The following is a 15493-nucleotide window of genomic DNA, read 5'->3' on the forward strand; positions in this document are numbered from 1 at the left end:
TGTCTCTATGGAGACTGGTCTGACAAAAAGCATAATGCCTCCCAAATAGACATTGCAATCAAAAAACTAGAAAGCTTCAAGGCTCTTTTAACCTTAGGGTGTAAGGTCATACAATTATTTACATTCATTCTCCAGGGAGAAACTTTGAAAACTACTGTATGTTTGATTAAAAAATAATAATTTAGAGGGGTGTGGAATGGCTGGCTTGCTGAACGGCATCACCGATACTGAGCTCCTGCTCAAAATACAGACTATACCTCCTTTTTGCCCTTCCTGCTGCCTACTTTCCCTGGATTCAGATACCTGACCCCTTCCCATCTGCCCAGTGCTCAACCCAAACTGACTCACAGCATTTCCTTTCAACCCCTGGAACAAGGCCTAACCGCACCCATGGAGACACATCCTCAAATTTGAGCACTTAGCCCGGGAAATCTGGTAATTTCACCCGGGCCCCTATGCACACCACTGCAGCTAGCCATGCAGGTCACCTGTCCATAACCGAGGGCAAGCTCCCCCCAAGAGTGCCTCAGCTTTAAACATACAGGCAGTGATCTGCTTTCCTCCCCCTGTGTTTTTTCAGGATAAAAGCGGAGCTGACACTTGTATAGCAGTTCCCCTTCTGCTGGAGATCTGTGTTGTGGTGGTCGAGTATTTATTCATATCCCTGTCTCAAGCCAAAAGCAAAATGCCTCCAAAACAGACATTGCAACCACAAAACTAGAAAGCACCAAGGCTCTTTTTAACTCCTTAGACTGTATGGCCATGCAATTATTTATATTCATTCTCAAGGTATGACCTTTGAAAACTACTGTATGTTTGAAAATAAAAAGTAAGAGGAATGTGGCATGGCTGGCTTGCTGATGGGCACACCAATACTGATCTCATGCACAAAACATCAACTATACCTCCTTTTTATCCCTCCTGCTGCCTATTTTCCCTTTATTCAAATACCTAACCCCTTCACACCTGCCCAGGGCTCATCATAAAGTGGCTAACAGTGTTTCTTTTCAACCCCTGGACCAAAGCTGGACTGAAGCCCATTGAGCCGCAGCATCAATTTGAGAACACAGCCTGGGACTTCAGGTAATTTTACCTGGCCTCTTTGCATACCACCACAGCTGGCCACGCAGTTCACCTGTCCTACACTGAGGTCCAGCTCCCCCAGAGTGCCTCAGCTTTCAACATACAGGCACTGATCTGCTTTCCTCCCCCTGTATTTCTTCAGGATAATGGCAGAGGTGACACACTTTATAGCAGTTCCCTTTCTCAGTGTTGTGGTGGATGAGGGAAGTATTTATGTCCCCATCTCATGCCTATATTATTGTATACCTACCTACATTACACTGATGCCGGACTACTTAGTCAAGCCACGAGGATTCATCTTGTGACTTAAGGATAGTGGTTGCTCTAATTCAACTGAGATCTCTTTCACCCTGCATCTCTCACTACATTTAGATTTGCTCACTCTTCTGTGACTCCAGTTTTTCACTGTTAGTTCAAGTTTACATTCTGGACTGTGCATGATCCTCATTATACTTGAACTGTATCCTGTAAATTTCTACATACAACACTAATTTCTGGTTTTCAGTTGTCCAGATAATTTTCCAAGTTATTACTATTTATACCCTGAAATACCACCTGTGAAATACTACCCATGAAACTACTACTACTGTGAATTCTACCAGTGAAACTACTACTACCTCTTGAAATAGTACCTGTATCTACTTTGATAGTGTCCGTGGCTCTTTGGTGATGTAAGCTTTACGCTGCTGTTCCCCTTCTGTTCCCAGAGCTATGGACACAACCTACTGATATTTTATTGCATCCTATCTTTAACCTGACACATTATTCCAGCTAGTTATTATGAGCATAGTGGAAACCAGAGCCCATAAAGGAGCCTCACAGGAAATTTCTGAACATTTCTGAGAGCGTGAGAAACAAGCTTCAGATTCACCACCAACATATTGTACATCTCAAACTATGATGGATCCTAAATTTGCTCCCTCCACCTTAGAGGACACATAATTTCTTTAAAAGAGGATATTAGATCTTAAAACCTCATTTAATACTGCTCTCCAATCAGCTATAGGGGAAATTAAATCTTACATAGCAGCCCTGGATACACACACATCCACTCTAGAATCACATGTAGATAATAACCAGGACTTTCAGAATCAAATAATGAGTAATATTACCTTTTTACACAATTAATTGGATTCCTCAGAGATTAATCGCAAGAGAAAGAACAACCTACATCTTCACAAAATTCCAGAATAAATTTCTGTCTCAAATTTGGTATCATACCTCAGCGACTATTTGTGTCCTTGGTCCCATCGTTGTCTGAGTCGGTAATTTCAAATAGGAAGAGCTCATCACACCCTGAGGCCTAAACCTAAGGAATCTGACCCCCCCTCCCAAGATGTTATTCTCAGACTGCTTTACTTTAAGTTTAAGGACGGTATCACAATTCCTAGCAGGAATTCCACCTCAATGTCATTTGGGGACTCTTGGATACAAATATTTAAAGATCTGGTCACGAAGACTATTGCAAAGAGACATGATCTCCGTACAATCACTGCAACATTTTGGGACACTGCTTATAAATATTGATGGGGATATCCATCCCTGTCTTCTGGTGGACATTGAAGGCCGCTTTCACTCCATTTTATCTATGTATGAAGGGATCCAATTGCTTTGCAAATGTTGCCTGGTCCCGAATTCTGGTCCTATTTCCAATAGTTCTGGTGCTTTAACTTTGATTTACTCCCAGAATGTGTTCGATTTCATGTCAATTTACTATACTAATGATTGCTTCCTTTAATTTTATGACTATGTAAATCTTTATACTATATTCAAAGATGTTATGTTAGACTTCACAGTCAATGAGTTCTACTACTCAGTTAAATGTATCTATATTTTATATAGTCCACTTCCATATTTTATTTTACAATTATGTCTCTGTTTGCGTAAAAACTTATTTCTGGTTCTTCATAACCTCGCTGTCCTTGTTAATTAGGTCAGACATTACTTTCATTTAGTTGGGTACATATTGTTGCCGTAGGTCTATACAAACTAGTTACATTTTATATCTTTGTAGGCTCTGGATGGGTGGAGTTTGTTTCAGGGATTAATGCATACAATTTAATTGAGTTTATACCTAACCATTTATATTTGATTTGTATACCATACTCGAGCTCAATTTTTTGTAGAACACAACTTTTGAGGCTGTTTACTTGGTTTACGGAGTACTCCCAGTCACTTATTTTTCTTTCTTGTCCTATTTTCTTATTTATTTTGTTTTTCTGTTATATTTTATTGCTACTATGTTTTTTATGTCTCTTTTAGCATGGTCTAGGTTCACTTTTTCTTTCTTATCTGTCCAATGTAATTTTTTTTATAACTTTTCATTATGCCACTTACACTTGTTTGTCTATCAACACTAAGGTTTTTAACTCCCCACAGAAGTGCTCACATCTCCATAGGTCCCTCAAAAAATTACGTAGTGATGTGATATTTTTGAAGAAAACCCACCTTAAGAAAGATTCACATCCATTTCTGTCCTCTGAACTTTTCCCCTCAGTATGGTACTCCAATATTGTCACTAAGCATAATGAAGTGGCCATTCTTCCCAAAGATTCCCTCCCCTTCAAATTTTTAGATTCTAAATGTGACAATGAAGGCAGATATATCATGATACGAGGTAAAATTGGACATGAGGAGGTTATGCTGGCCAGAACCGTAATTATACATTTTGGTACCCTGTGCCAGAGAGAGCATTGGCAGCCCCATTATTTAAATAGGGACATAAGATAATACAAACAAGGGAAAAAGACAAACAATCTCTCTTGCGCTCCAAACGTACTCAACTTCATTCGTGTAAGGCAGTTTTTCTCCAATGATGAGACTGCTCACATATGCACATGAAAAAAATACTAAATAATGCCACAATAGTGTAATATTGTAAGTAATATAGTTCAGTTCTTGCAAAGGTGCTGAGAATGGAAATGAGTGAATGGAAAATCCTCCCCACAAGAGGGACACTTCTAAGAGATTCCAAAGGAGATCTTCAAATCAGAATCAAAACACCAGATTTGTGAAGAATGCAAGATGTAGTGGGTTCTTACATGAATGCTTACTTCAAATAAGTTGGTGCAAAACACATAGCAGTTTCTTTATTCTCCATGTATTCATCAATAAAGTGGATGAATAATTTCCAAACAATCTCCAAAAAAACAGAGAGAATAAACATGTAGTTAAAACTGAAAATAAATGTATTAAACATACAAAAGAAAAACAAAGTTTTGTAGACAGCCATACCCAAAAATATGGAATTTTACTGAAGATGATACCCAGGTAAATTCAGTGTATTATGTGTGTACTGGCCATGCTCTAAACCAATGTGTGACACTCCTTTCTATGCATTTCAATGCACTGTGGCATCTTCTTCAAGTAGAGTGTCAGTATAATTGAACTAGAACATGGATAAAAACTTTCAAAATCCAAATTATAATAATGCATATATTGCTTGAAAATATATATGGAATAATAAGTCACTGATATTCCAAAGTAACTTACCACTCCTTATGACATATAGTTTGGATCACTGCATAAAATGCCAGCTGTGCCATTGGGCTTGTGAAGAAACTGCCTGCACAAATCTAATTGTGCTTATATAGGCTGAAGTTGCCTAGCAACCATGGTCCGCGGGCCAATGAAGTTGGTTTAACATATAACGGGACTCGGAAATGTCGGCACCACGAGGACCTCATGTGATGTTGATAGTCGGGTTCCACATCACAGCAACCCAACTCAGGGCTTATACCATGCCACACATGCAAGGCATCACAACTCTCACACTAGGCATCCTAAAGGTGCTGTCAGGTGTTTAGTACAGGTCACATGATCGAGCCAACGCAGACTAAGGCAAAAATAATGCAGAGAACATCGTAGATCCCAGAATGCATTGTGGAACGCAATCATGCATTCCACCAACGCTGGCTGCACTTTGTTGAGAGATATGTAAAAAACAGTGGTTTAAAAAAATACCCGATTAGCATCTTATCTAAATGACATAGTACATAAAGAAATCAATGAAAAACACATACAACATACATATAAAGAATTCATAAAAATATACATAAAATTATCTGACCTTTAGGTTTAAGAGTATTAAAATCATAGATATGCAGAGAACATCATAGGTCCCAAAATGCATTGTGGAACATAATCATGTGTTCCACCAATGCTAGCTGCACTTTGTTGAGTGATATGTAAAAAACAGTGGTTTAAAAAATATACCCGATTAGCATCTTATCTAAATGACATAGTATATAAAAAATCCATGAAAAACATACAACTTACAAAACAACCCTATATACATAAGATAATACACCTATAAAAGGGCCATGGCCTCATGGGGAAGGGCCAGGGAAGATATAGGTGAGGTTAGGAGATGCTGGTGATAAAAAATAGAGGGAGCTACATGTGAGAATGATAATAAACAGGAAAAATGACAGGCCCAAACTGCACCCTGTGCCCTGTGGTGCACTGTGCCATGGCACAGATCGCATGACCCTAGTTATGGCCCTGACACTGGCCAACCTTTGCGCGCCTAACACAGGCCAATCACAATTTTTTTATAATATTTTTTGAGAACTTTGTGATTATAGAAAAATTTAAAACTTTAGTAGGTGGTAACTTTAATATGTTACTGACTCACTTGGACAAATTAGGTCCCTGCCAGATGGGAGAGCTCCCAAAATAATCTTCTTTGCAAAAATGCATGGCCGAGGCAGGTCTATTGAATATTTGGCATTTTCTTAATCTTAGTGTTTATGACTACACTTTCTACTCTAATCCTCATGATACATATTCCTTAATAGATCTATTTTATGTTGTGCCTTCTTCTCACAAATAGCATGCTAATCCTCGAAAGTTCCAATAACTTGGTGAGACCACTCAGTACTAATGGCATCTTTTGAAATTTTTGAAGCAACAGGAGGTAGGCCATTTTGGAGGCTTAATGAATCTTTACTGAAGATTTTTCAATTTCAGGAATTAATTAAATCTAAACTTCTGGGCTATTTTCCTCTCAATTCCCAAGATGAATGTAATGTTTCAACGGTTTGGGAAGCTCATAAGGCGGTCATTCAGGGAATAATAATTCAATATGCATCACATCAGAAAAGAGAGCAGGAACAACATGTTGATTCGATGACCCATCTTATTGCAGATCTGGATAGAGAACACAAATGTACCCATTCCAAGAAGATTCGTACATGCCTCTACAAAGCTATAGCCGAATTACAGTTCTCTTAGCTGAAAAGGTTGACCGCTCACTTTGTTGGGCTAAGCAACTGTTTTATGATAAAAACAATAAAGCTCATACCCTTTTAGCTAAAAAACTTTGAACCAAATTGGCATCACAAGCCATTTGCTCTATTAAGGACTCATCTGGCGAATCAATTTATGACCTTAAAACAATTAACAATATCTTTTCCAACTACTGCAAAACACTCTATATTTTAGGCTCCTCTAGTGATCCCTCAGCCTTGGCTCACAAAACTCAGCAGTATCTCAACTGTTGTGAACTGCCTCAACTTGATGAGGTCTCTTGTTCTTTCTTGAATGCTGATATTTTGTCAGAGGGATTAGAGGTAGCTCTTTAATACCAGGAACCCTCTAAGGCACCAGGTCCAGATGGACACCCAATGGTATATTACAAAACTATTTCCCCATAACTTACACCACACATGGTCAACCTGTTTATCAAAATTATGCATGGTGTCCTTTTCACCCAGACTCAATAATGTCCCATATTATAGTCATACTTAAGCCTGGTAAAGACCCCACCGTTTGTGCCAACTATGTCCATCTCCCTGCTAAATACAGACCTTAAGCATTGTGCCAAGATCTTGGCCAGCCAGCTAAATACAGTCATGGCCTCATTGACTGATCCTGACTAGGTGGGATTTATCCCAAATTGACAAGCCTCAGATAACACAAGGTGTACTTTCAATTTGTTTCATCACATCAAATTCAACACCTCTACTACACCCTCGGTAGTTGTTGCATTAGATGAAGAAAAGATGTTTGACTGCATCTCTTGGCTCTTCTTATTTTCTACATTGTCTTTTTTTGGTTTCAAGATAATTTTATAACAGCTATTATATCTCTCTAATCCCGAGCCTTATCTATGGTTATGACAAATGGTCTTTGCTCCCCCCGATTTAATTTAAACAATGGCACCCATCAAGGCTGTCCATTAACACCTTTAATTTTTGCATTATGCATAGAACACCTGGCAGCCCATATTATGAATATTGGAAGTATAACCATAGGACACAAACAATATAAATTATCTTTGTTTGCAGACAACATCCTCCTAATACTTTCTAACCCTTTACAATCCATCCCCAATTTACAAAACAAACTTCTTTTGTTTGGCTCCCTATCAGGGTATATGGTTAACCATTCCAAATCCAAGGCCATGGCATTAAACATCCCTTCTCATACTTATTTAATTTGAACTTGTAAAATGTAATTTCTATGGAGTCTCTCAGCCACTAATTATTAAGGGATATTTATCTCTAAATACTACTCCACTCATTATCATTCAACTATATCCCTATGAATAAGTCACGCACACATTATTTGGTAAGATGAAGCAATATGTACATTTCGTGGATAGGTAGGATTAATGTTCTCATAATCAATTTCCTTCCTCATATATTATACCTCTTCCAAACTATCTCTGTGACAATTCCACACACCACTCTAGCTTCTCTCCAGAAGTACTGTCACAAGTTTAATTCAACAGGTATTAAACCCCGGGTCAAATGTTCGATTCTAAATAAAAGCGCAACTTCAGGTGCATTTGTCTCCACATTTTACAATCATACTATACAGTTTGTCAACTTAACCATATAATTTCTCTGCATTCACCTCCCAGGGAGAAAAAATGGGTAGACATTGAAAAATCATTGCTTCAAGACAGATCACTCGACTCCCTGATTTGGCTCCACAGGTGGTGTAGACCAGCCTAGTCCTATTCAAGTGCCACTCAAATAAACAACATTTTCTTGATGAGTAACTCCAAGGATTTCCTTATAAAGGATGTTATACTAATATTGCTTTAAATAATATTATATCCAAGCTGTAATCTCTCGATTTGAAGTTGAATTTATTTTAATAAAATAAAGTATAAACCATATAAACATAATAAATTTGATAATTATTGCACAACATTTCATATAAGGTGCAAGAGAAAAAATTCATATACACCCTTCTTATATCATGTGCGATAATTAGTGCAGTTGAAGTGCAAACATATAGAATTCCCTTGGTCTCATACCTTTTGGGCTGGTAGTGTGAGTAAACACTCAGATAGTCAAGAATAAAACTACACACCTCCAAGCATTGCCTCAAGCATCTGGGGAAGAGTCCAAGGTAAAGGTCCATTCAAAACAGCATAGTTGTTAACACAATACATTTTGGATGCCTCAAAGCATAATTTTTCAATGTAGTGATCCTACACTTGAAAAAATACACTTTTAGGCATTCAAAATGCTCCAGATGATTGGTGGTGTGTAGTTTAAACTGCCTTATTCTACAAGGACTCTTGACCATCTGACTGTGTACTCACACCACCAGCCCAAAAGGGTATGAGAGGTTAAATTGTGGTTCATTAGGAAGGGTTTAATGATCATTCTATTCAATTTACATTATAAGGGCAATACAGATAGTTAGCATTACTCCCTCACAGCACTGAGGTTGTGGGTTCAATTCCCACTACGGCCCCAACAGTGTGGAGTTTGTATTTTCTCCCTGTGCTGGCGTTGGTTTCCTCTGGGTACTTTGGTTTCCTCCCACACTCCAAAAATATATGGGTATGTTAATTGGCCCAAACAAAAATTAACCCTTGTGTGTCTGTGTGTAAATATGTAGCACGGAATATAGATTGTAAGCTCCATTGGGGCTGGGACTGATGTGAATGGGCAGATATTCTCTGTAGAGGACTGCGGAATATGTGTGCACTATATAAATAACTGTTAGTAATAATAATTATACAGTAGGATGGCCATTGCAATCCAACACAGATCGCAAGATTACCATTGTGTTATTAGTTAGTCAGGGAATATATCTGGAGATTCTAAGGCACTAGAATTGTGAGAAAGTGGGATATATTTCCTAATTGGTCCCATAAGAGTGGCTTTATACTATTCATATGTCATTTTTCTGACCCCCATAACTTTTAGCAGACTGTGAATTTCTCCTGTGAATTATTTTAATTTATATATTTTAAAGTTATATTATTTATTTGTGTATGTCTGATGTTTGAGGATTATAAAATATATTACAAATATATTCTGAAGCAAATTAATATTATCTTCATATAGTATAATTTAGCACATGTCATTGTTTTGTGTTTATTTGTAAAAATAATTAGTCTGCAGTGAATTAACACTACAGCCACAGGAACCTGTATGATATCTTCCTTGCTTAATTGAATCTTCCCTATAATGTACTTTTTTTTCTAGTAAGCTGTGATGGGACTGGGCATGGGCAATGTACATAACCAAGGACATACAGTACACCTGTTAGGTGCTGAATACCACGCAATTGTGAACTCAACAATTATGGAATATCTACCACTGTGGCTGATCTGAAGGTAGGATGGTGTGTCAAACTGGTCAAACTTGTACATTATCCTGAGCTAGTTTTTACTTTCCATTGTTGGTGATAGTGGGAGCTGTATTCAGAGTACACATGAACATCAGCTTATATTATGAAGCTGTTTCAGTTAACTAACTAAATACAAAATACAAAATAAAATTGAGTTCAAATAAATTCAAATACTGTAAATACAAAATACATACAAACATCAATTGTTTCCTCTGTAAATGATCAAGTGGGAGTCTGCTTTAATGCTTTGGACATTTTGCAAATACAGTATCAATGTAAAAATGTGTGAAAAAAATGCTAATTGTTTTTACATCCAACCCTACATTTGCTTTATAGCATGTGCATGTCAAAGAGTTTGCAGTAAGGAAATGTTTTAAAATATTATAAAATCATACTTTATCAAAAGCTGCAAAGTTATGACAAAACAAATATATTCCCCAACATACTTAAATGTAATACTGTCCAGAGAGAAACAAATGACTTGAAAATGTATAACTAAAACTCAAGGGAACAGTATATGGATGATGTTTTCTTTATTTTTATTCTATTCCCCATAGGATTATTTTCATAAATTCACAATTCCATAAGGATCCTCAAAGTATAAATATGATTATTTTCTTATGTGTGTTCTGTTTTATGCTGATCTAATGGTGAGTTTTGGTGCAAAATGACAATGTATTGTACAATGTTCCTGTTATTTATTATGGGTGCAACGGTGTAGAATATTTTTAGAACATCTTGTGTATTTTTGGAACTGCAATCAGCCCATACTGTATGATACTTATTTATTTATTGTTTTCCATCATTCATTCCTAGTTTAAAGGTTAGTCAATTAATTGTATCTACATATTTTAAAAGACCACTACATATTACATACAGATTCCCTAACATAAAATTTGAACTAGTGTCAACATTTTAGGATTCTATTTGCATAGCAAGAATATTTTCCAATCTAAGGGCCTCATTCTGAATTGAATGCACTTTTAGCCTCTTTCTTGGTGCATCTTTAGATGTCATCAATGGTCGCGCCATTGAAATTTGCACCAGCCCTATTTCCTGTGCAGAATATCCACCTGAATATGACCTCCAATGTGAATGATTTTGTGTCTCTGGATGCAACCACTATCAGTGACACAACTGCAACACACCCTCAACAGCTCTGTGCATCAGATAAGCCACCCGCATGTTATCTTCCAGTCACCACACAGGTATGCCCCGTACATTTCCAATACAATTCTGCTATTGCACATCTAGATCTGTACTGAGAGTCTGTATGATCATAATTGGGATGCATACACAGTGCAACTAAGACACATGTACAGATGGAAAACATTGTTCCACTGCTTCCAACATCATCATTGCATCCATCTCACAATCAGGCCCTAAATCTGACAAACTGTACAACTCTTGTCCAAGTAATTATATTAATAACAAATACAGGGTTATGTATCAATATGTGTATTAGCCTGTATTAGCCTACAAACATGCATGCACAGAAAAAGTGCACTATTTTGTTGTTGTATATCAAGACTCTGTCGTCTGCTATTGCATAGGGAAAATAGACTCTATAAAAACGGAAAACAAATGCTTAACATTTGGAAACACTAAGAAGATCTTGAAACAATAAATTACATATAAAATTAATTAAACATACACAGGACACAAAGTACATAAAACTGACAATGCATATTATGTAGCTGCCAAAATAGTTCAAATCCATTTTCTGTACGTAGCTCTTCTTTCCAGTATAACAGCCACCTCTATAGATCAAAAACTGCAAATTTATGAACTGCCACTATACCAATGTTTAGTGCTGACAGCATGTAAGGTGTGTAGAGTATATCACTTTATCCAGAGAGCAGATGTAATATCTGATAATTTCACATTATGGTGTAGGTGGAAATGATACTGAAACAACATTTTCCAATAGATGTATAATATCAGGTGCCCATTGACTAACTAAGATTCCAGAGATATTATATGTACATTATCAAGGCAGCTTATCTAGGAAGCAATGAAGTCAGTAAAGTTTCTGTTAGTCGTATCTCAACTTGTTTCATTAATGTGCTGTAATGTGAACAAGATAGTCCACAAATAATCTGATTGTATAGGACTTGTACAAGACCAATATATGTAGAGAAGCTGCTGGTGACTCGAAGAGAAGGACTCTGATCCACATCCTCCCTGGCATTAAATGTCAATTTCTCTAGTCTACTCTAGGACACAGCAGACCCTCCAGTCTCCGCAGTGCAGGTCATTTTCCCCCAAACATTCTTGAAGCCATGCAGCAGTTACATGATATAACAGGAATTTTACTAACATATAAAGGTTGATCTTTGGAAGATACAGTAATTATTTAAGTCACTTGTGCTAAAGCCCAGATAAACTTAAAAACTGGATTATTAGGGTGTCTTGAGGACTGAGTGTGGGAAACACTGCCCCTGTTTGGTATTGGAATGTCTTATCCAGAACCTTTCTCCTTGCCTCATTATGTTTTTGTTTAATAGATATAACATGGGAAATAGATGAATAATGACCTACTGTTAAACAAATAGTATATATAATTTTCATTCTAGTGTGTGGCAAATTCTCATATTAGATCTCAAATATTTGTAAGCTAAAACAAACCTTCCCAGTATTTGTGGGCTACAAGCATAATCAGTCAGTATGTTCCATGCATAAAGTAAATAGCACATTTGCACAGGTTGTATTACACCTTGGTTTGTTTAAGGATTAAACTGTTCCTTATTTGTCTTTTTAATAAATTACTCTTATCTATGCTCTATATTTGTCCTTTTAATGATTTTCTCCTCATGGCTTTATATATGCTTCAAAGCCCTCTCATGCCCATATTTTCCAGCCCAGATCTCCCTTATGCACCTGTATATACCTCAGAACCCCCTATATTACAAACAAGAGCCAAGATATGCCCATTTAAATGCCCAAAGCATCATGATATGCCTCATTATATACCAGAGCATCCTAAGGCTCTTGTATCTACATAGAGCCCCATTATACTCTTATGTCTGCCCCTTCTTGCCCACAGTCCATTCATACTCTTATGTCTGTCCAGAACACTCAGGCCCTTTTGTCTGCCCAAAGCCCTGTCATGCATTTATGTATAGAATGCCCTGAACCCGTCATGCCCTTATTTCTGCTCTGCACCTTTCATATACTTATATATGACCATAGTCCTCTCATGTCATTTCTCCAGTCCAGTGTGACCTCATATGCTGCCAACCAAGTCTCAAAGCTTACCTGAAGTCTCACTTATGATTCAATCTAATTCATCTACTTCTTTCCATATCCATGGATTTCTGCACTGGCACTCTGCTGCACACACTATAGCTGTCCGAGGAGAAACTAGGCTCAATCAAACTTGTTGACTTGGCCATTGGAACCCATGGCTGGAAGGAACAATCAGAAGAGGCAGGCTGTAGGGCAAGCTGGAGGAGAAGTGTCCAAGAGGGCTGTCCCAGCCAGCAATGCACTGGCAGAGACATCACTGGCGATGCATTGTTGAATTTTATGGGCAATGCCTTGCTGGGATAACATATTTTGTGGCAACATATACTGCAGAGCATTACAATTGGTTACATTTTGCTTTTAATCTTACATGACTAAATTAATTAAATAAAATATAGAAATGTGCTTTAAGGACAATAAATTGACACAGTGTTCTGCATATTTTTCCTTAATTTCACTTTTTTTTAAAATCTCCATACTTCACACATTTTGCTTAATTATCAGTGTGGAGAAAAGGATTTACTTAAAATATACATTGGAAGTGCTTTCCAATATGCTTTTGAACTACTTTAATTTAGCAAAATTCATCAGTGGAAATTTACTAAGCATTGGTTTTGCTGTCAGTTCAATACTGAAAGGCATTAATGGTGATTTAATGTTTATAGTAACAGGATTATTATGCATAGGTTTGAGCCGCATCGTACTACATACCGGCAGCAAATTTGTTCAGAATTCATCACCAATTGGCCCGTCAATCAGTGATAGATTTAAAGTACTGCACAGATCACTATGGTTAATAAAAAATGTGAGGGGTCCCTTAATATTGTAGTAATAATGATGTTTCTTTACAGAATAACCTTGAGTTGAAATGGACAACCAGACTAATATGAAAGAATTACACTTACTGCCCTTTTCTGTGACATCTTACTATGTATCGTCTATTACCAGTCTGTTTTTCTTTCTATATATGTTTGGCGTGCTCATAAATATTCTTTTATTAACAGTAATATATAATGATTATAAATTACACACCCCCATGTATCTGTTTCTGTGTAACCTGGCCTTAGTAGATATATGTTATTTAACCACTACTGTGCCTAAACTGCTGCACATGTTACTCTCTGGAGATAATACAGTGTCCTTTATACAGTGCTTCATCCAAATGTACTTTTATGTTTTAGCTGCTTCTACCGAGGATCTTCTAATATTCATTATGGCATATGACCGATATGTTGCTATATGTGATCCTCTACACTATCACAATATCTTAAATAGGAAAAACTGTATATTATTTGTATCTAGTATATGGATATCAGGATGCTTAAATTCACTTATGTTTACAACTTCAGTGTCAAAAATGTCCTTCTGTCAGTCACATACCATACACCAGTTTTTCTGTGATGTAAAAGCTCTGATTAACATATCCTGTCCTGGAACTGAAGACTTTTATATTGTCATCTATCTAGAATTGTTGATATATGCAGTTTTCCCATCCACATTAATTTTTACTTCTTATATAAAAATTATCAGGGTCATCCTGCAGATAAAATCTAAGGATGGCAGAAAGAAAGCCTTTTCCACCTGCTCATCCCACCTTACCGTTATCATTATTTACTATACAACAGGTGTGTCTGTGTACTTGTTACCAGCATCAGAATACTCCAGTGTCCTGGAACCGGTTTTCACAGTACTGTACGTAGTTGTCACTCCCATGATCAACCCTCTTATCTACAGTCTACGGAATAAAGATGTGAAAAGAAATCTGCTAAGAATGCTTGGGATAAAACCAAGTACTAAAAAAAATGGAGCTCCAGTTCATTTGGTTACACTCAGCTAAAGTGATCTACTGTGGAAATATTGATAATAATTATTTTATTCTACAATTAATTTAGACCTCAAATAGGCTAAAATGTCTTAAACAATCTACATAATTTCCTGGATGAGCAGCCTACTCTATTAGGCAACATTATGGTAACACTAACAATGCACACAATGTATTTTTATGCTACAGTATATCTTTTTGAGTACACATACATGGTAAACTCCTGCCTTGTTTTTTATATTTTATTTTATTGCCACTGGGGAATCGAATGCCACTGGTGGGTGGGATGTAATATTATAATTGGACCAATACTCATAAGGGGGGTACCTCTAGGCTTTATTTTTTTCACAATAAAAATGTTTTTTTATTTGTTTTAAACTTATTTGTTTATTTTTTAACTCAAAGTGCTTTGCTTTTAGGACAGACATCTTATAATATAGTCCAAGTTCCACAGATGTTTCATTAGTGACATCCTGGAATTATTTGCCACTCTCCATTAATAAACATGTATGTTCCCATAGAGTACATCCATCTAAAGTTTTTTTTTGCATATCCATGACTTACATATGTTTAGGATGGAGAGTCAAAATGTTTTGGGAAAAGGTGGGCAAATATAGGCTGAGTACAGTAAGGTTATGTTCACTTTATTCTCACTCAATGAAAAGTTGATACATACTGTATGCAGATACTCATTCAGTGAGGTGTGTCACTTGCTGGTGCCAAGATACATAATGATGATAC

The 15493-nt window shown here is 36.8% G+C and overlaps 1 protein-coding gene across 1 annotated transcript; it reads left to right on the forward strand.

Annotated features, from left to right (window-relative positions):
* Window positions 1-13798: 13798 nt before the first annotated feature.
* Window positions 13799-14767, forward strand: LOC148534991 (olfactory receptor 1M1-like). Its single transcript, XM_088464862.1, has one exon. The coding sequence runs from the start codon at window positions 13799-13801 to the stop codon at window positions 14765-14767; it is 969 nt and encodes a 322-aa protein (XP_088320988.1).
* The last annotated feature ends 726 nt before the right edge of the window (window positions 14768-15493 follow it).

The sequence above is a fragment of the Taudactylus pleione genome, unplaced genomic scaffold, assembly GCF_031769625.1.
Source record: "Taudactylus pleione unplaced genomic scaffold, aTauple2 ptg000061l, whole genome shotgun sequence".
In the NCBI taxonomy this organism is placed as follows: Eukaryota; Metazoa; Chordata; class Amphibia; order Anura; family Myobatrachidae; genus Taudactylus; species Taudactylus pleione.

Bases quoted from the DNA above. Each gene is read 5' to 3' on its own strand.
- LOC148534991 (XM_088464862.1), top strand. From the start codon at position 13,799: ATGGACAACCAGACTAATATGAAAGAATTACACTTACTGCCCTTTTCT.